Raw genomic sequence first — 22,281 nt, forward strand, 5'->3', positions numbered from 1 at the left:
GTTGTCACCCACAGTCCAAAAGACGTGCAGGTTTGTAGGTCCACCACTCAGCGGGTGCAGCAGCATCTATGGAGCGAAGGAAATAGGCAACGTTTTGGGGCCGAATCCCTTGGGAAATAGGTAACGTTTTGGGGCTGAATCCCTTGGGAAATAGGCAACGTTTCGGGGCCGACTCCCTTGGGAAATAGGCAACGTTTCGGGGCCGAATCCCTTGGGAAATAGGCAACGTTTCGGGGCCGAATCCCTTGGGAACCACAAGACTATTTCCTTCGCTCCATAGATGCTGCTGCACCCGCTGAGTTTCTCCAGCACTTTGTCTACCTTCGATTTTCCAGCATCTGCAGTTCCTTCTTAAACAGGTTTGTAGGTTAATTGGCTTCAGTAAATTGTAAATTGTCCGTATTGTTTAGGATGGTGTTAGCGTACGGGGTGATCGCTGGTCGGCGCGGACCCGGTGGGCCGAAGGGCCTGTTTCCGTGCTGTATCTCTAAAGTCTAAATAAAAATCTAAAGGGAACGTTATCCCGTTCCAACCATGGTTCAGTATCACCATTACTGACCACATCCTGAACCACAAGACTGACTGCCAGACTGAGCCAATATATAAAATCAATGTGAGGGATAGACTTACTCAGTTTCATCCTCGACATCCTTCCTGCTACCTTTACAAACCGCAATGACAAAAATGACACAAATTAATTCCCTTCTTCACAATTAAAACAAAAACCACCCTATGTAGTACTTCAGACAGATTCAGATACAGTCAATGGTTTTGTTATTATCATGGGTACCAAGGTACGGTGAAGTTACCTGTAGGAAGGAACTGCAGACTCTGGTTTAAATCGAAGATAGACACAAAATGCTGGAGTTTAGAACGGAGATGAGGAAACACTTTTTCACGCAGAGATTTGTAGAATTCTCTGCGGTGGAGGCCGGTTCTCTGGATACTTTCAAGAGAGAGCTAGATAGGCCTCTTAAAGATAGCGGAGTCAGGGGATATGGGGAGACGGCAGGAACGGGGAACTGATTGGGGATGAACAGCCATGATCACATTGAATGGTGGTGCTGGCTCAAAGGGCCGAATGGCCTCCTCCTGCATCTATTGTCTATTGTAACTCAGCGGGACAGGCCGTATCTCTGGATGGAAGGAATGGGTGACGTCATGGGTCTGAAGGAGGGTCTCGACCCGAAACGTCACCCATTCTTTCCCTCCGGAAATGCTGCCTGTCCCGCTGAGTTACTCCAGCACTGAGTGTTGACAGTGAAATGCTTCTTCTGCATACAAGTCTGCAAGACTTTCCCCATAAATAAGCCCGCTGATTCTGAGGCACCATTTTACAAAGGACACATGAGAGCCACTTTAACTTGTAGCGGCCAACATGAGTTAATTGCAAATCCATCACAATCTATGGCCCAGACACACAGTGGCTATCTGACCGCCGTTAACATTAAGTCAGTGGGAACAACCTATTTACTGGCAGTTCAGTAAACCATCCAAGAGAAAAATGACGACACTTAAAACTAAGGAACAACCATTGGAAGGCAATGTAGATGATTAAGCATCGCAATGAATGTGCTGTTGAGCTTGGCAATCTCGCAGTTACAGCAGTAGTAGATAATGAAACAACTAATAGGAAGAGAGGGAGATGGCACAAACCCAGCAGGTGCGATAAGCCGAGGTATATTTTGTCCATAACTACCAAATACATGACCCAATTTTTCCCACTTGTGAGTCCACACCTTCAGAGAACACACATCAAAAAAATGCCAAGAGCAGCACAAAGTCAGCGGATCCCGCCAACATCTCCAGAAACAAGGAACTGCAGATGCTGGTTTACAAATGATGACACTGGGCCTTCTCTTCTGTTTCTACTTTCCACTTTTTATTTTATTTTTTATTTTTTTATATACACACTTCACGTTTTTCTATTCTCTACCATCTATTTTTCCACTTTTTCCCCTTTATGTCGTTTTCTTTTTCTTGTCTTGCTTACTTCCTTCTCAAAACATAAAACTAGAGGTTGTACATAGAATGGATTACGGTATTACATAGTTGGCACCTAAAATTAGGTTCCTCTGTACTGTTTTGTACTGTATTAACTTCTAATAAAATAAACAAAAAAAAAAACCAAATGATGACACAGAGTGCTGGAGTAACTCAGCGGGTCAGGCAGCATCTCTGGAGAACATGGTTGGAGATGATTTAGATCAAGACCCTTCTTCTTTTGCCTGTCCATCACCTATCCATGTTCTCCTGAGATGCTGCCTGACCCACTGAGTAACTCCAGCACTTTGTGCTTTCTTTTGTAAAACAGCATCTGCAGGTCATTTCTACATTTGAAGAAGGTTCCCAACCCAAGCCGTCATGTATCCATGTTCTCCTGAGATGCTGCCTGATCCACAGAACTACAATACTCTGTATCTTCTTCTGACAACAACTCTGCTACACTAGAGGCTTGAGCTTCAGATCGAACTGTTGTGCAAACTCTCCAGTTGAAGTACACCTCCAACTCTGGCATCAGTGGCTGTACGGTGGCATGGCGGGTAGAGCAGCTGCCACTCGGCACCAGAGACCCAGGTTCAATCCTGACCTTGGGTGCTGTCTGTGTGGAGTTTGCACGTTCTCCCTGTGAGGGTGTGGGTTTCCTCCAGGTGCTCCGGTTTCCCAAAGACGTGCGGGCTTGTAGGTTAATTGGCTTCTGTAAATCACCCCAGTGGGATAACATAGAACAAGTGTGAACGGGCGATCGAGGGATGGCGAGCGTGGACACGCTGGGCCTGTTGTCACCGTTGTATCGGTAAACTAAACTAAACCTGCTCCAACTGGCCAATCGCCACGGGTTAAAAGGGCGACACAAAGCAGGACATGTGCACTCAGCTAATTACTGGTGACCATCCAACAAAATGACAGAAGCAATTGTAAATCATGTCAATAACGCAAGTCACTACTCAAGCCCATTTAGACTCTGCAAGGACTACTATGCTAAAGATAACCTCAGAAGATCAATACCAACATCAGAAGATCAATCTCAACTGCGGTGCTGGCTCAATGGGCCGAATGGCCTCTTCCTACACCTATTTTCTATGTTAATAAACTAACTGAACTCAAGAGGCAAGATAAAGGTGACAACATCCAAGCAGTATTTCACCAGGTAAGGGGAATGGACAGGGCGGATGCACAGAATCTTCTATGTAGGGGGGAGGAATCAAAACCAACAGGACATATGTTTAGAAACATAGAAACATAGACAATAGGTGCAGGAGTAGGCCATTCGGCCCTTCAATATGATCATGGCTGATCATCCAAATCAATATCCCATCCCTGCCTTCTCTCCATACCCACTGATCCCTTTAGTCACAAGGGCCACATCTAACTCCCTCTTAAATATAGCCAATGAACAGTGGCCTCAACTACCTTCTGTGGCAGAGAATTCCACAGATTCACCACTCTCTGTGTAAAAAATGATTTTCTCATCTCGGTCCTAAAACTTATCCTTAAACTGTGACCCCTTGTTCTGGACTTCCCCAACATCGGGAACAATCTTTCTGCATCTAGCCTGTCCAACCCCTTAAGAATTTTGTAAGTTTCTATAAGATCCCCCCTCAATCTTCTAAATTCTAGCGAGTACAAGCCGAGTCTATCCAGTCTTTCTTCATATGAAAGTCCTGCCATCCCAGGAATCAGTCTGGTGAACCTTCTCTGTACTCCCTCTATGGCAAGAATGTCTTCCCTCAGATTAGAAGACCAAAAGTGTACTTTAAGGTGAGAGGTACAAGTTTTAATATGAACCCCAGGAGCAACTTTTTCCACACAGAGGGTGGTGGATTTTTGGAACGAGCTGCCAGAGGAGGTAGTTGATGCAGGTACTATAACATTTGTACAGGTACATGGATAGGGAAAGGTTTAGTGGGATATGGGCCAAACACAGCAAATGGGACCAGCTTGGATTTGGGCCTGTTTCAGTGCTATTGACTCTATGACTCCAAATGTGACTTCAAGGAGCCCGAGTAAACTTGAATTCAATACGACTCAGTTAAAAAAAATGCTGTCAAATCTCAGAAGTAAGCCAAGCTCGATGAAAAACATTTAATATTTAAGAAGGAGCTGCAGATGCTGGAAAATCGAAGGTCGACAAAAATGCTGGAGAAACTCAGTGGGTGCAGCAGCATCTATGGAGCGAAGGAAATAGGCAACGTTTTGGGGCCAAATCCCTTGGGAAATAGGCAACGTTTCGGGGCCGAATCCCTTGGGAAATAGGCAACGCTTATTTCATGGGCACATGACAATAAACAGTGTGTTCAAGAAGGAACTGCAGATGCTGGAAAACCGAAGGTAGACAAACATGCTGGAGAAACTCAGCGGGTGCAGCAGCATCTATGGAGTGAAGGAAATAGGCAACGTTTCGGGCCGAAACCCTCGGGTTTCAGCCCGAAATGTCACCTATTTCCCCCAAGGGATTCGGCCCCGAAACGTTGCCTGTTTCCCAAGGGATTCGGCCCCGAAACGCTGCCTATTTCCTTCGCTCTATAGATGCTGCTGCACCCGCTGAGTTTCTCCAACACTTTTGTCTACCTTCGATTTTCCAGCATCTGCAGTTCCTTCTTAAACAGGTTTGTAGGTTCATTGGCTTCAGTAAATTGTAAATTGTCCGTATTGTTTAGGATGGTGTTAGCGTACGGGGTGATCGCAGGTCGGCGCGGACCCGGTGGGCCGAAGGGCCTGTTTCCGTGCTGTATCTCTAAAGTCTAAAGAAAAATCTAAAGGAAATGTTATCCCTTTCCAACCATGGTTCAGTATCACCATTACTGACCACATCCTATTTCCCAAGGGATTCGGGCCCGAAACGTTGCCTATTTCCTTCGCTCCATAGATGCTGCTGCAACCCGCTGAGTTTCTCCAGCATTTTTGTGTACCAAGCTCAACGAAAAGCATCCCTGGTTTCTGAAGACTAATCTCAGCCTCTTACACAACCCCCCCCCCCCCACCTACATTTGCCGCACAATCCACACTACTGGTATGATATGTTAGCTTTCATTGCAAAAGGATTTGAGTATAGGAGCAGGGAGGTTCTACTGCAGTTGTACAGGGTCTTGGTGAAACCACACCTGGAGTATTGCGTACAGTTTTTGGTCTCCAAATCTGAGGAAGGACATTATTGCCATAGAGGGAGTGCAGAGACGGTTCACCAGACTGATTCCTGGGATGTCAGGACTGTCTTATGATCCAAATCTGGATAGACTTGGTTTATACTCTCTAGAATTTAGGAGATTGAGAGGGGATCTTATAGAAACTTACAAAATTCTTAAGGGGTTGGACAGGCTAGATGCAGGAAGATTGTTCCCGATGTTAGGGAAGTCCAGGACAAGGGGTCACAGCTTAAGGATCCTAAACTTCCTTTAAAAACCGAGATGAGAAGAACTTTTTTCACACAGAGAGTGGTGAATCTCTGGAACTCTCTAGCCTGCCGCAGAGGGTAGTTGAGGCCAGTTCATTGGCTATATGTAAGAGGGAGTTAGATGTGGCCCTTGTGGCTAAAGGGATCAGGGGGTATGGAGAGAATCGGCAGGTACGGGATACTGAGTTGGATGATCAGCCATGATCATATTGAATGGCGGTGCAGGCTCGAAGGGCCGAATGGCCTACTCCTGCACCTAATTTCTATTTCTATGTTTCTACTGCCAATTGCTTCAATGACTTTCAGTACCCATGGTCAGAGTAGCAGATGTTCACTGATGAGTTGTATACACAACACTTCCTACAAAGCCACAAGCTGGACTCAGTCGCTCCTTAACCATGGACATTGTTCAGGTTTAATTTAATAAATCACAGGCTTTGATGTGACACAAATGCCAGAAGATAATGATCTCTGATATAACAGTCTACCGACCTTCCTTCTCACCGTCATTGAAGGTCACAAACTCACATCCCGGGACTTGTATTCATGTCTACAGGCCTTTGCTAACATTACAGTAATTTACAAAGGACAGTTTCTTCCCGGCTGTTATCAGGCAACTGAACCATCCTATCAACAACTCAAGAGTGGCCCTGAGCTATCATCTCCTTCGTTGGAGACCCTCAGAATATCTTTAATCAGACTTTGCAGGATGTTATAGAAACATAGAAACATAGAAAATAGGTGCAGGAGTAGGCCATTCGGCCCTTCGAGCCTGCACCGCCATTCAATATGATCATGGCTGATCCTCCAACTCAGTATCCTGTTCCTGTCTTCTCTCCATACCCCCTGATCCCTTTAGCCACAAGGGCCACATCTAACTCCCTCTTATAAATAGCCAATGAACTGGCCTCAGCTACCTTCTGCGGCAGCGAATTCCAGAGATTCACCACTCTCTGTGTGAAAAAAGTTTTCCTCATCTCGGTCCTAAAAGATTCCCCCCTTATCCTTAAACTGTGACCCCTTGTTCTGGACTTCCGCAACATTCGGGAACAATCTTCCTGCATCTAGCCTGTCCAACCCCTTAAGAATTTTGTAAGTTTCTATAAGATCCCCCCCTCAATCTTCTAAATTCTAGCGATTACAAACCGAGTCTATCCAGTCTTTCTTCATATGAAAGTCCTGACATCCCAGGATGAACCTTCTCTGCACTCCCTCTATGGCAATAATGTCCTTCTTCAGATTAGGAGACCAAAACTGTACGTTATCTCGCACAAAACGTTATTCCCTTCATCCTGGTGAACATCTTGATTGTAAATCATAAATAGTCTTTCCCCTGACTGGATAGCATGCAACAAAATCACTTTTAACTGTATTTCTCCAATTTCAGGTAGTCCCTGCTTTCTCCCTCCTTCCCCTCCCCTTCCCAGCTCTCCCACAGCCCACTGTCTCCGCCTCTTCCTTTCTTCTTTCCGCCCCGCCACCCCACCCCCACATCAGTCTGAAGAAGGGTCTCGACCCGAAACGTCACCTATTCCTTTGCTCCATAGATGCTGCCTCACCCACTGAGTTTCTCCAGCATTTTTGTCTACCTTTAACTGTACCTCGGAGCAAATGACAGATGAAACTAAAACAAAACTACACTAAACATGATGCTTCCCTATTATGGAACACGGTTGAGAATGGGTAATCTGTTGGAAAGGACTCATCTCCTCACTCTCCAAAACTTTCATAGAAGACATCTTAGGACAAATGAGATCCATTCATGCAACTCAATATCAATGAGGTCAAATCAGCCTCTGGACTCATCTAAAATATTTATTACCAGCCCCCCTTGCGCAGTCTGGATTTCACGCATACCACTCTGAGACATCAGCAGTGTTTCACTAAAGATTGCAAGATGCTGCTGGGAGTTGGGAATGCCGGTCCATCAAGCAAACCACCCTCCCCTCATCCTCCAAACCAATCAACTCCATCTACACCACCCTCTCACAGAAAAGCGGGCAGCATAATCAAGGACCTGTTAAACCCAAGTCACTCGCTCTTCTCCCCTCCCCTCCCCACTAGGGCAGAAGATAAAAAAGCTGGAATGCACCAGATTCAAGGACAGGTTCTTCCCTGCTGTTATCAGACTTTTGGATGGGTAACTCATATGCTAGGGATGAATTTCATGAGCTTCCAATCTACCTTGTTGCGGCCCTTGTACTTTTTATTTTAATCTGCACTTTCTCTGTAGCTCCAACACTATACTCTGCACTCTGTTTATTTTCTCTTTTTCACTGCCTGGTACACTCATGAACAGTGTGATTTGCCCGGGTGGCACATAGAATACAATTGTTCATTGTATCGTGGTACATGTGGCAATAATAAGCCAATACCTAAATATTTCCCAAACTCCTGATCGCTACTGTGTGCAGAATAAAGGGCCTGTCCCACTGTATGAGGTAATTCAAGAGTTCTCCCGAGTTCTCCCCCGATTCGAGCTCGAGTTATGTACGTGGCGGGTACGTAGGAGCTTATGGATGTCACGTAGTGGTTCGTATGAGTAACGGGAGGGACTCGGGAAATCCGGTAAACTCCTGCCGTTTTTTCAACTGTGAAAAATGTCCACGAGTAAAAAAAATACTGGTGGTGAAAAAAATGGTTACTTTTTACCCGTACGAGCTCCTACGTACATTATACGAACTCGAATCAGGGGCGAACTTGGGAGAACTCTTGAATTACCTCGTACAGTGGGACAGGCCCTTTAGGGTAGCAAGAGCATCAAAACACCTTGCTATCCTTGGTATCACCCAATGTGCTACTGCCAGCTCTTGGACAGCATTTGGACAGCTCTTGGACAGCTCTTGGACAGCTCTTGGACAGCTCTTGGACAGCTCTTGGACAGCTCTTGGACAGCCCTTGGACTTCTGCACCCTTTCGAGCTTAAATGACAGCATGGTTCCAAACAACATTCAGATCTGGTGTGAGGGTGGTATGAAGAGCAGACATGCATCTTTATTGTGCAGAGTAATGAGGAACTCTATTCCAACTGAAGGTGGTTTGGGCTCAGCCTGGTGGCTGGATATAACTAATTGTACGGTTTGGCAAGGATTGGCGTAATGTCGGAGTTAATGGCAGTGGGCAGGTGACAGAAGGTGGATGGTGGAATCAATGATACCTGACTTTCCTCGTGTGACACTCTCATCTGTTCCCTCAGCACCGACATGCGCGCTGCCTCTTCTTTCCTCAGCACTCGCTCCTTCTTCAGCTCGGGGCTCCAGAAGGTTTTGATACTGTTCATGGACGAGCCCAGCTTGGTGTCTTTGATGTCCAGTTCCTTGCGGAGGGTGTCGTTCTCCCGCTGCAAGTCCTTCAGCTGCACCTGCAGGTCGATGAGGGTGCTGTCACGCACCTGCCTCAGGGTGGAGGAGGGCACCTGGTGTAGGTGGTGGTGGTGGTGGTGAGGGGAGGGGGTGACCAGGTGGGACGGAGGGTGGTGGTGGTGATCGGCGAAGGACAGGGCGTCCACACCGGGAGGTAGCCCGGCCGAGGCGATGTTGGGACTGCTGCCCATGGCCGTGACCCGACCTCCGTACGTTGCCCGGTTGGTGGCCCTGCCCAGAGTCATGGTCCCTTTGGGAAAGCTAGTGGAGGCCACGCCCTCGTGGTCGCTCAGGTACATGGGCCCCGAGGTAGCGTAGGCAGCGTTCAGTGACTGGATGTTCTCCATCGACAAGGTTTTCCCGGCACCCCCCGTCCCGCTGCTGTTGGTCCTCCGGTGCCCCAGTCGCGGGGAGCGGGGAAGCCGTGGAGACCGGGACGGGCTGCCTTCCACGTGGCCCACGGTCCGAGAGCTACCGTACATGGCGGCTCTGGACGGGTCGAGGAGCAACCGTAGTCGGGGATGGCCGGGAGAAGGGAGCAGTCAGTCGGCGCCTCTGCTGCCTCTTGAAGCTTGTTACTGCATCTCCATGGGTGGCTGGAGGCAAGGCCTGCACCTGGAACATGGAAAACAATAGACAGTTAATCATAACTTTCTGAACTCCTCTGAAAGATGGCAGATGGCAGATGGAGTTTAATGCTGATAAATGTGAGGTGCTACACCTTGGCAGGACAAATCAAAATAGGATATACATGGTAAATGGTAGGGAATTGAAGAATACAGTTGAACAGAGGGATCTGGGAATAACCGTGCATAGTTCCTTGAAGGTGGAATCTCATATAGACAGGGTGGTAAAGAAAGCTTTTGGTATGCTAGCCTTTATAAATCAGAGCATTGAGTATAGAGGCTGGGATGTAATGTTAAAATTGTACAAGGCATTGGTGAGACCAAATCTGGAGTATGGTGTACAATTTTGGTCGCCCAATTATTGGAAGGATGTCAACAAAATAGAGAGAGTACAGAGGAGATTTACTAGAATGTTGCCTGGGTTTTAACAACTAAGTTACAGAGATAGGTTGAATAAGTTAGGTCTTTATTCTCTGGAAAGTTAAGGGGGGACTTGATAGAGGTCTTTAAAATGATGAGAGGGATAGACAGAGTTGACGTGGACAAGCTTTTCCCTTTGAGAATAGGGAAGGTTGAAACAAGGGGACATGACAAGAGGACAAGGGACAGAAGTTTAGGGGTAACATGAGGGGGAACTTCTTTACTCAGAGAGTGGTGGCGGTGTGGAATGAGCTTCATGTGGAAGTGGTGGAGGTAGGTTTGTTGGTATCATTTAAAAATAAATTGGATAGGCATATAGATGAGAAGGGAATGGAGGGTTATGGTACGAGTGCAGGCAGGTGGGACTAAGGGAAAAAAAGTTGTTCGGCACGGACTTGTAGGGCCGAGATGGCCTGTTTCCGTGCTGTAATTGTTATATGGTTATATGGTTATATGGGTGGCAGCGTAAAAATATGGAAACACAAATGGCTGGAATAACTTGGCGACTCAGGCAGCATTCTGGAACCCTTTAAGTGATACAGTGTACAAACAGGCCCTTCGGCCCAACTTGCCCACACCGGCCAACAAGCCAGCTACACTAGTCCCACCTGGCAGCATTTAGTCCATATCGCCCCAAACCTGTCCTATCCATGTACCTGTCTAGCGGTTCCTTAAATGTTGGGATAGTCCCAGCCTCAAATACCTCCTCTGGCAGCTCGTTCCATACACCCACCACCCTTTGTGAGAAAAAGTTACCCCTCAGATTCCAATCAAATCTTTTCCCCTTCACCTTAAACCTATGTCCTCTGGTCCTCGATTCACCCACTCTGGACAAGAGACTGTGCATCTACCTGATTGATTCCCTTCATGATCTTATACAGCTCTATAAGATCACCCCCTCATCCTCAAAATGTTTACAAAAGCAACATGAAACATGCCCTTCGCCCCATTGAGTCCATGCTGGCTATTGGTCACCCGTTCCCTCCAGTTTGTTATCCCATTTTCCATCCACTCAATCTATCAATCTATTATTATATAAAAGTCTGTGGCTGCCGCCTGCCGTTCGTCCGTCCGGCCTTTCTTTCTTTTGATTCGCTGCTCCTTCCTATCAGCTTCCAACACATTTCAAAACAAAGTTGCAAGACAGGAACACTCTGAACTTTTCACCTCAATGGGATATCACAGCAAGTGCTTCAACAGGAGGGGGAGGGCCAATTGGTATTGCAATTGGAACTGCTGCAGCAGGCAGGGGAGGTGAAATTGGATTTTTTTTTAATCCACTGCTGAGGGAGGCAGGGGAGTGCTGGAATCTTACATTTGGGAACGGGCTCAGTTCCATTGGAGGAGACAGGTGCATGGTGGAATATTGGGTTGGGGGATCACACCATTGGGGGAGCAGACCCAACGGGTCTGCACTTGGTCTAGTATACACTAAAAGCCCTGTCTGGTACAAGCTAATTCAAAGAGTTCTTCCGAGTTTGTCCTGATTCAAACTCAGAGATTTATGGTAATGGCCACTCGTAGGTACTCGGGGCTCTCATGGACATTTTTCAACACATTGACAAATCTTCACGAGTCTTCCCGAGTTTACCGCGTTCCCCGAGTACCTGCCGTTAGCGTTACGAGCCGCTATGAGATGTCCCCGAGCTCCGACTCGGGAGAGCTCTTGGAATGAACTCGTACAGTCGGACAGGGCTTTGAAGGCAATTTACAGAGGCCGATGAACCTATAAACCAGCACGTCTTTGGGATGTGGGATGAATCCAGAGCACCCGGAGGAAATCCACGCAGTCACAGGGAAAATGTGCAAACTCCACACAGATAGTGCCCGAGATGAGGATTGAACCGGGGTCGCTGGTGCTGGGAGTCAGCAACTCTGCCAGCTGCACCACTGGGCTGTCCTAATGCTAAAAACTCTCGTCAGCAGCGGCCTCTCCAGCCCGTCTGCGTTTTTATTATTTTTTGTCTATGTTTTAATGTAGTTTTTGTTCTCTTCTGTTGGGGTGTGTGTGTGGGGGGTGGAGCTGGGAGGGAGGGGGTAACTCTTAACCTCGCCCTGCCCGGGAGACCCGACCTTTTCTTTGTCGGGTCTCCGTTGTCGTTGGGGCTGCAACGTGGAGCGGCCTCCAACAGGAAGACCGGGGGCTCTGGTGCCGACGACTCACCTCACCGTCGCGGGGCTGGCCGAGTCCAGAGCGGGTGGAGCGGTGGTGGAGCGCTGCTGCGGCCCGACCTCCGGAGATTCGGAGGCTGCAACTGCGGGTCTGGCGGGCGGCGGCACCAGGAGCCCGTGGGTCCCTGGAGGGAGACCGCTTTTCAGGGCTCCCGCAACGGCGACTTCTCCCGCCCGAGTTGCGGGGTCGAAGAGCTCCTGGAGCCGGGCCTTACATCACCGCCCTGCGCTGCTTGGAACGGCCGCGGGACTCTGCGAGCGCACGCCGGGGGCTCCAACACCAAGACCCGGTGTGCGACCTTGCATCACCCGGCGTGGCTTTAATGGCCACGGGACAAACGCCATTGCCAGCCGGGGGCTTTGACTTTGACTGACGGGGGGGGGGGACATCGGGGGGGGGAGAGAGCAGTGGAGAGATAAGTTTTTTTGGGCCTTCCATCACAGCGATGTGATGGATGTTTATGTAAATTATGTTGTGTCTTGGGTCTATTTGTTTGTAATATATGGCTGCAGAAACGGCATTTTGTTTGGACCTCAAGGGGTCCAAATGACAAATAAATTGTATCTTGTATCTTGTAAAAAACATCACTGCTTGAAGAAGGGTCCCGACCCGAAACGTAGCTGATCCGTATTAAATCAGCATCCGCCGTTCCTTCCTAAATCGTCTCTCCGACGAGAGCTGTACAGCATCCTCTCTCACTGCTCCCCGTCATTCTTCCTGCTCGCCGACTCCACAACCACGATATAGCCCAGACTCGTTATCTAGTCTACATTTCCCTTGATTTCCGTCACCTTTGCCTTGTTTTCACACCTTACAATTCATTATCTCTGTATCTCTCTCTCTCCTCTGACTCAGTCTGAAGAAGGCTCTCGATCTGAAACGTCATCCATCTATCCAAAGATGCTGCCTGTCCCACTGAGTGCCTCCAGCTTTTTGTGCTCGTCCTCCTCCAGAGATGGTGTCTGATCCGCTGAATCGACCTGCCTGCCTGCCCGCCCGCCTGCACTGAGATATCTCTCATTCTTCAGGCTGGGCCCATACTGCTCGATCTTTCTCATAGACAACTCCCTTGTTGCAAAAATCGATGCCGTGAAGCTTTAAGTCAACGTAACCTTTTTTCAAATTAAGAAATCAAAACTGTATCCTTGTGTCGTGCAGAGTGAGAACGTCTCACTGCCATGGTCCCAACAAATAATGCCCCAAATGTGTGTTCGATGCAAGATTCCAGCATTGGCACTTCCTTGTGTCTGCCAAGATGGACAGTCTCACATTTCCTCTCATGTTACTCTATCTGCCTTGAACATACACCTTGAACATAACCGATCTGCTACTCTTAGAGTCATACAGCATGGAAACAGGCCCTTCGGCCCAACTTGCCCATTCCGACCAAGATGCCCCATCGACACCAGTCCCACCTGCCCACATTTGGCCCATAACCCGCTAAACCTTTGCTATCCATGTACCTGTCCAAGTGTATTTGGATTGGCTAGTACACAACAAAAGCTTTTCACTGTACCTCAGGACACGTGACAATAATCTAAACTGGCAGCTCGTTCCATTTACCCATCATCATCTGAGTGAAAATAGTTTCCCCGCAGGTTCATATTAAATCCTTCCCCTCTCGTCTTAAACCCATGTCCACTGGTTCTCGATTGCCCTATGGGTAAAAGACTGTGCTCCAAACTCTTGTTTGTTCTGTCCGTTAAAACCAGTCTTCCACCCACATTCCCTTCACCCCACCGCTACTTCAGCAACAGCTGATCAGATGCCTCTTGGAACAACAAATACTTGGCATGTACATCACACTTCAGGTCAGGACCATCTGCTGGCTCTCCTTTATCCACCCTATTAATTACACCCTCAAAAGATCTAATTAAATTTGTTAAACACGGTTTTCCTCTCATAAAACCACCTGCGCTGGCCCAGTGGTGTTGCCGTGATCTGGGTTTCCATGCTAATTGCCACTGCACGCTCTTCGCTTGAGCTTGCGGTTCTTCTGGGTGCTGGTTAATAGATAATTGACTATTGGGTATTATCCTTTGCGTAAGGTTGGTGGGAGAAAAAATCGGAGGGAAGTTCATGGGCAAAATACAAAGTGCTGGAAGAACTCAACTGGGTCAGGCAGCATGTGTGGAGGGGAGGGATAGGCAAGATATTGTGTCAGGACCCTTCTGCAGACCGCTCTGGTTTAGTTTAGTTCAGAGCATGGAAACGGAGCCCTCGCTACTCGAGTTCACATCGACCAACGATCACCTATCCACTAGTTCTGTCCAACACAGATGGGGACAAATTATATATTAACCTACAAACCGGCACGTCTTTGGGATGTGGGAGGAGACTGGAGCACCCGGCGAAAACCCACGGGGTCACAGGGAGAACGGAAGAGTATTGGAAAGTGGGATAACCTAGAACTATTGTGAATGGGTGATCGATGGTTGCTGTGGACTTAGTTGTCCAAAGAGCCCATTTCGTAAGGTTGTAATTGACAGGAGCAGAATTAGGCCATTCGGCCCATCGTCTGTTTAATAAACATGCTGACCAGTTGCATCGTGGCTTGGTTCGGCAATTTGAGCGCCCTGGAGAGGAAAAGACTACAAAAAGTAGTAAACACTGCCCAGTCCATCATCGGCTCTGACCTACCTTCCATCGAGGGGATTTATCGCAGCCGCTGCCTCAAAAAGGCTGGCAGTATCATCAAAGACCCACACCATCCTGGCCACACACTCATCTCCCCGCTACCTTCAGGTAGAAGGTACAGGAGCCTGAAGACTGCAACAACCAGGTTCAGGAATAGCTACTTCCCCACAGCCATCAGGCTATTAAACCTGGCTCGGACAAAACTCTGATTATTAATAACCCATTTTCTGTTATTTGCACTTTACCAGTTTATTTATTCATGTGTGTATATATTTATATTATAGTATATGGACACGCTGATCTGTTTTGTAGTAAATGTATTATTGTATTGCATAGTGTAAAAAGGTCTTATATTGTATTATGTCACAATATCATGAAATAATATCATGTAATAATGTTGGTAGTATGTATTAGAAACATAGAAACATAGAAATTAGGTGCAGGAGTAGGCCATTCGGCCCTTCGAGCCTGCACCGCCATTCAATATGATCATGGCTGATCATCCAACTCAGTATCCCGTACCTGCCTTCTCTCCATACCCCCTGATCCCCTTAGCCACAAGGGCCACATCTAACTCCCTCTTAAATATAGCCAATGAACTGGCCTCAACTACCCTCTGTGGCAGAGAGTTCCAGAGATTCACCACTCTCTGCGTGAAAAAAGTTCTTCTCATCTCGGTTTTAAAGGATTTCCCCTTTATCCTTAAGCTGTGACCCCTTGTCCTGGACTTCCCTAACATCGGGAACAATCTTCCTGCATCTAGCCTGTCCAACCCCTTAAGAATTTTGTAAGTTTCTATAAGTTCCCCTCTCAATCTTCTAAATTCTAGAGAGTATAAACCAAGTCTATCCAGTCTTTCTTCATAAGACAGTCCTGACGTCCCAGGAATCAGTCTGGTGAACCGTCTCTGCACTCCCTCTATGGCAATAATGTCCTTCCTCAGATTTGGAGACCAAAACTGTACGCAATACTCCAGGTGTGGTCTCACCAAGACCCTGTACAACTGTATTAACGTACGATGTATGATAGGTGGTATATGGTATTATGCATTAACATTATGCTGTAACACATAACTATTGTTATTATTGGATATGTAAAGCCAATTAACAATTGTTATAAACTATAACAAGTGGGGATGGAGGGGTTTTGGGATTGGTGTGTGGGTAGGTGGGTCAATGAGAGTCTCTATGTATGTTATGTCTTGTGCTGTATGTTCTATGTTGGACCCCCTCGAAAGCGAGATGACTGTCCATCTCAAGGGGTTATCCATGAATAAACTTGTTTCAAATGCCTACTATGTTCTGTGTGCTTAAGCAAAGCAAGAATTTCATTGTCCTATACAGGGACACATGACAATAAACTCACTTGGACTTGAATAAATAAGCCTTCCACAGCCAAAGCAAATAAATCTCCTACTCTCAAGACACACCTGAAACCCCAGCTTTACGACCAAGCCTTTGACCAACTACCCCGATCTGCCCATCAACCCAACCTGTTTGAGTTGAAGATAGCAGTCTGAAAAAGGGTCCCGACCCAAAATGTCATCTGTCTGTCTATCTTCTTGCGTACGGCGTGCACAGCCTAAAGTTGTAGGGCAACTTGTTCTATTTGATTGTGCACGCCGGGTTGATTGCATTTGTCGAAACAGGGCGGACCCCGTGAAGGTTGCAATCTCCCACCTTGTCATCTGTCCATATCTCTCGACAGATGCTGCCTGACCTGCTGAGTTGCTCCAGCAGTGACACTACAGCATCTGTAGTCTCCCGTGTGCTATGTACTCTTGTGCTTATTGATACTCATTTGAAGAGCCTTGGGAAATGTGACTACTTTAATGGCTGTGCATAATATAATATTATCACTAATGAGTCGGTCTAATTAAGTAACTCGAGTTTGTTCATTAAAAGCAACCTTCCACTCCAATCCACACAATTTGTAATCCTTGGAGAAATATTCACCTTGGTCCTCATTCCAGTTTACTCTCTCATACTCGTGAGCAGAGATGCAAGTTGTGTGAGGTGACAGAGTTAATGCCCCAGTGTGAATGGTCCAGCATTCAAATAGGAAAATCCAGTCCATCGAGCTGAGGAAATCCACTCCTATCTAATTTATACATCTCTGCCTAATTTATCTCTGTAACATAGTGCCACAAGGATTACCTTTAATGAAAATGTTTTCATCTCTGGAGGGATCTGGTGGGGGGGGGGGGCACATGGTCAGTTGGTGAGGGCAAAATGGCTTTACATTCTTGGAAGACCAAAACAAAATGACGACTTCCGTGAGAACGCATCGACCTGCCAGGTAACCATTCTTTTTAACATTAGTTTATTTAAAACACATAGTGTTGGAGTGTCTCATCGGCCATGAGAAGGAGGGGTGGTGTTGGTGTCGGCGGCAAGCGAAGGTTCGAAAGTCGGACAGCTGGCCGGGTTGCCGACCGACGGGGCCACGGGCGAGGCGCTGCTGATGCTGCACTCCATGGGCTGCACTACGCCGGGACAGGTGAGGCGGGGCCAGACGCAGCGCTCCGACCCGACAGATCCCTCGACCCGAATAGTAGCGGTCAAATACGGGACAAGGGCGGTCCCGTATGGGACAAACCAATTTAGCCCAAAATACGGATGGCCCGGCTAATACGGCAACCATACCATTGTATGAATTTTGCATTCCAGTGTTTTATCAGTCATTTAAGCTTAATGCAAAGGGAAATCGATGATGAGGCCAAGTGCTGATTTTAGACTGATCATTACACCAAGGCTGCGTGTATGACTGAGTTTATTACTGGGCAATGACCGATTACTTAATCCAAAACTACAGACCATATTAACGTTTGTCTGATAGACATTGTGACAGGATGGGGTCTGTCCAAGTTATTAGTTATTTCTGAAGTCTTTTCTGCAAATAGAACTTATGTTTCTTGACTTGTTATAAAGTGGGAATTGAGAAATGCAAAACATACAAACGTGAAGGGAAGATAAGAATGATTGGATGCACATGAACAATATTTGGGCAAATTCTAATGGAAACCAAATATTTGCCCAAAATGCTGCATGATTTTGCAAAAACGCATGAGGACTCAGAGATTATTCATCCCCACCACCTATCGCCACTCACCATTCCATTATTCAGTTCAGAACCAGGGGCCACAGTTCAAGAATAAGGGGGAGGCCATTTAGAACGGGGATGAGGAAACACTTTGTCACACTGAGAATTGTGAGTCTGTGGAATTCTCTGCCTCAGAGGGCGGTGGAGGCCGGTTCTCTGGATACTTTCAAGAGAGAGCTAGATAGATCTCAGGGGATAGTGGAGTCAGTGGATATGGGGAGAAGGCAGGAACGGGGTACTGATTGGGGATGATCAGCCATGATCAAATTGAATGGCGGTGCTGGCTCGAAGGGCCGAATGGCCTACTCCTGTACCTATTGTCTATTGTCTTCCCGTGACCTCCGACGTTCCAGAGAAAACAATCCAAGTGTCCAATCACTCCTTGTAGCTAATACCTAATCCACTCAGACAAAAGTACTGGAGAAACTCAGCGGGTGCAGCAGCATCTATGGAGCGAAGGAAATGGGCAACGTTTCGGGGCCGAATCCCTTGGGAAATAGGCAACGTTTCGGGGCCGAATCCCTTGGGAAATAGGCAACGTTTCGGGGCCGAATCCCTTGGGAAATAGGTAACATTTCGGGCCGAAACCCAAGGGTTTCGGCCCGAAACGTTGCCTATTTCCTTCGCTCCATAGATCAGCCATGATCACATTGAATGGCGGTGCTGGCTCAAAGGGCTGAATGGCCTACTCCTGCACCTATTGTCCATTGTCTATTCTGCCGACATGCTTTGGTATTTTAAAGCCACTATATAAACACAAATTATTTTTGATGCTAATGTTCAAGTAGGTAATATGGCGGAATCAAACCCTACGTTTTCTGAAGACACAAAACCAATCATGTGGTTAGTATTCCCAAAAATAACGGATGGCAGCGTCATGTTTGTTCACACATTAAACTTCCAAAATACCACCGTGATGAACCTACTAATTACAGCCTTCTCAGCCTCATTCAACTGATCAAAGTGTGAAAGGAGAGAGAAAAAAACATGGCAATGGAGACACACGGAACTGCAGATGCCTGAATCATGAGCAAAACACAAAGTGCTGGAGTAACTTGGCGGGTCAGGCAGTATCTGTGGAGGACATGGATTGGCGACATTTCAGGATAGGACCATTCTTGGGAGGCAATTCCCTGGATGTTTTCAAGAAAGAGTCAGATTTAGCTCTTAGCGCTAAGGGAATCAAGGGATATGGGGAGAAAGCAGGAACGCATTACTGATTTTTGATAATCAGCCATGATCATATTGAATGGATGGCTCGAAGGGCCGAATGGCCTACTCCTGCACCTATTGTCTATGTTTCTATGTTGTCAGATGGGACAATGTGGGTGAGCAATTCTTTGGGATCGGAGGAAGTTTAAAAGAAAAACCAAAGCAAAGCAGATGTGATCATTCAAATGAATTTAGTAAAACAAATTGTATACGGCAACTGACGGATTCACAGGGGCCATATCCACAGTTGGGCTGGAGCAATGTGGAAACGAAGAACTGCAGATGCTGGTTTACCCAAAAAAAAGAGACAAAGTGCTGGAGTAACTCCGCAGGTCAGGAAGTATCTCTGGAGAACATGGATAGGTGACGTTTTGGGTCGGGACCCTTCTTCAGACTGACCGCTGAGTTACTACTGCATTCTGTCTCTTTTTTTGGACTGGTGCAATGCAATAGACAATAGATGCATGAGTAGGCCATTCGGCCCTTCGAGCCAGTACTGCCATTCAATATGATCAAGGCTGATCATCCAAAATCAGTGCCCTGTTACGCCTTTTTCCCCCACATCCCTTGATTCCTTTAGCCCTTGGAGCTAAATCTGACCCTCTCTTGAAGACATCAAGTGAATTGGCCTCCACTGCCTTCCAAGAATGGTCCTAACCTGAAACATCACCAATCCATGTCCATGTCCATGTCAAGTTTGAAACGAGACAGCAGAGTGCCGTGGTTAATGGGGAACTGATCAGAGTGCGTAGCAATTGTGAATACAGATCCACACACAGCTTAAGTTCGGCATTTCTATTGATCAACATTTTTTATTCAACACCGATGGAGCACCTAGAGCCCCCAATGGGGAAGTTTAACCATTGCAGCTTGGTGATAGTCAGAAGCAGATGGGCAGGCTCTGGTTGAAAACAGGAACATGGCAGATTGGTACACAATGCAAAGCAATGCGGGAAAATTAAAAAAATTAAAAACAAAAAAATTGAATTCTCTGCCTCAGAGGCCGGTTCTCTGGATACTTTCAAGAGAGAGCTAGATAGGGCTCTTAAAGATAGTGGAGTCAGGGGATATGGGGAAAGAGCAGGAACGGGGCACTAATTGGGGATGATCAGCCATGATCACATTGAATGGCGGTGCTGGCTCGAAGGGCCGAATGGCCTACTCCTGTACCTATTGTCTATTGTCTTCCCGTGACCTCCGACGTTCCAAAGAAAACAATCCAAGTGTCCAATCACTCCTTGTAGCTAATACCTAATCCACTCAGACAAAAGTACTGGAGAAACTCAGCGGGTGCAGCAGCATCTATGGAGCGAAGGAAATGGGCAACGTTTCGGGGCCGAATCCCTTGGGAAATAGGCAACGTTTCGGGGCCGAATCCCTTGGGAAATAGGTAACATTTCGGGCCGAAACCCAAGGGTTTCGGCCCGAAACGTTGCCTATTTCCTTCGCTCCATAGATCAGTCATGATCACATTGAATGGCGGTGCTGGCTCAAAGGGCCGAATGGCCTGCTCCTGCACCTATTGTCTAGTGTCATATGTGGCGCCACCTGGTGGTTAGGCCACTTGCTGTGTGAACTCTCGGCAGTCGGGGGTAGGGTGACATGACTGGGTTTAGGAGGGTGCCCTGGTATATGTAATGAACCCCGCTCAGCTCAACCTTCCCCCATTCACGTGTGTGCCGTTCTCTTGTCTTTGACAGTAAAGATCTCTTTGTTTCACCACGCGTGGCTTGCTTATTCACCCGCCATACATAAATGTTTAAACATAATGAAAGGCAACATGCAAGAACAAAGAAGAAACGATGGCCATGAATTTGGTGGACAGATCTACTGCAACTTCACATACACACACGCGAATGGGGGAACAATGAAGTTGATGAATTCTAGGAGCAGAATTAGGCCATCATCAACTCCACCATTCAATCATGGCTGATCTATCTCTCCCTCTCAACCCCATTCTCCTGCCTTCTCCCCATAACCCCTGACACCCGCACTAATCAAGAATCTATCCATCTCTGCCTTAAAAATATCCACTGACTTGGCCTCCACAGTCTTCCATGGCAATTCATTCCAGACTCACCACAGCTCTGACTAACATAGAAACATATAAACATAGAAAATAGGTGCAGGAGGAGGCCATTCAGCCCTTCGAGCCAGCACCGCCATTCATTGTGATCATGGCTGATTGTCCCCTATTAATAACCCGTGCCTGCCTTCTCCCCATATCCCTTGACTCCACTAGCCCCTAGAGCTCTATCTCACTCTCTCTTAACTAAAGAAATTCCTCCTCATCTCCTTCTTAAAGGAACGTCCTTTAATTCTGAGGCTGTGACCTCCGGTCCTAGACTCTCCCACTAGTGGAAACATCCTCTCCACATACATTCTATCCAGGCCTATTGAAGTGAATAAACTATGGAGAACACAGAGTGACAATGACTTACAGGTTGGAGAGAGTTCTCTGCAGTTATGTCTTGTCTCAGCGAGACGCCTGTTCCTGGAGTCAATGCATTCAAAAATCACAACTTGTCCTGCAGGGGAAGGCTGAATTGCTGGCGCAATTGCACTTGAAAACCTCGGACCAATCCCACAGTCAAGAGCTCAACTTGTGTGTCCTGCGCCTTTATTATCTGGAAAATAAAGAAACAAAGGGATCCAAGGCTTAATCGAAGCTTCTTGAATATTTTCATAGCAGTAAGAAAACATTCTTGAAATGAAATGAAATGAAATGATTCAATTTATTGTCATTGTCAGTGTACAGTACAGAGACAATGAAATGCATTGGGGATTGAGTTCTTCCACTCAATCCCCCAAAATTATCGACTACCAATAACACAATTGGAATTATATAAATACACTTGGAATTACAATAACTTGTTGTGTAAAAAACTGTATTAACTGGAATTTGAATCTGAAATGCTGAGAAACTCAGCCATCAAGAAGCATTTGTGGAAAGAGAAACCAATTGACATTTCTCATCAAAAACCCTTCATCAGAATTGACAAAAAGGGAAGATAGACACAAAGTGCTGGAGTAACTCAGCTAGTCAGGCGGCATCTCTGGAGAGAAGGAATGGATGACAGAAAGAGAATGTGTTCTTCCTTCCTCAATTCTGAAAGATTCGGCAAGTATATCCATCTCTGGGTAAGAAACAGTGTCATCTCTGGGTGCCCGCTCTACCACCCACCACATGGAGCTGTGTCAGGGCCTGGCAGACATTGGCACCAACAGAGACAACAACCTGGCTGCTCAACACCCACCCGGCTTGAGATCTAACTATTCCTTTGGTTTATGTTTCATTCGCAAGAAGAAGAAGGTGACAAGAAACATAATCACCGTCTAATACAAGCAGAATAA

The 22,281-nt window shown here is 46.9% G+C and overlaps 1 protein-coding gene across 1 annotated transcript in view; it reads right to left on the bottom strand.

Annotated features, from left to right (window-relative positions):
- Nucleotides 1-22,281, bottom strand: part of LOC129704447 (ERC protein 2) — a 590,828-nt gene that overhangs the window by 549,429 nt on the left and 19,118 nt on the right. Inside the window, exons 3-4 of the mRNA XM_055647523.1 lie at nucleotides 21,369-21,554; nucleotides 8,553-9,372 (exon numbers count right to left, since the gene is read on the bottom strand). Of these exons, the coding sequence (XP_055503498.1) occupies nucleotides 8,553-9,239 (687 nt within the window). The 5' untranslated portion in view covers nucleotides 9,240-9,372; nucleotides 21,369-21,554. The remainder of the gene's footprint in view (nucleotides 1-8,552; nucleotides 9,373-21,368; nucleotides 21,555-22,281) is intronic.

Source organism: Leucoraja erinacea, chromosome 16, assembly GCF_028641065.1.
Source record: "Leucoraja erinacea ecotype New England chromosome 16, Leri_hhj_1, whole genome shotgun sequence".
Classification (NCBI taxonomy): Eukaryota; Metazoa; Chordata; class Chondrichthyes; order Rajiformes; family Rajidae; genus Leucoraja; species Leucoraja erinaceus.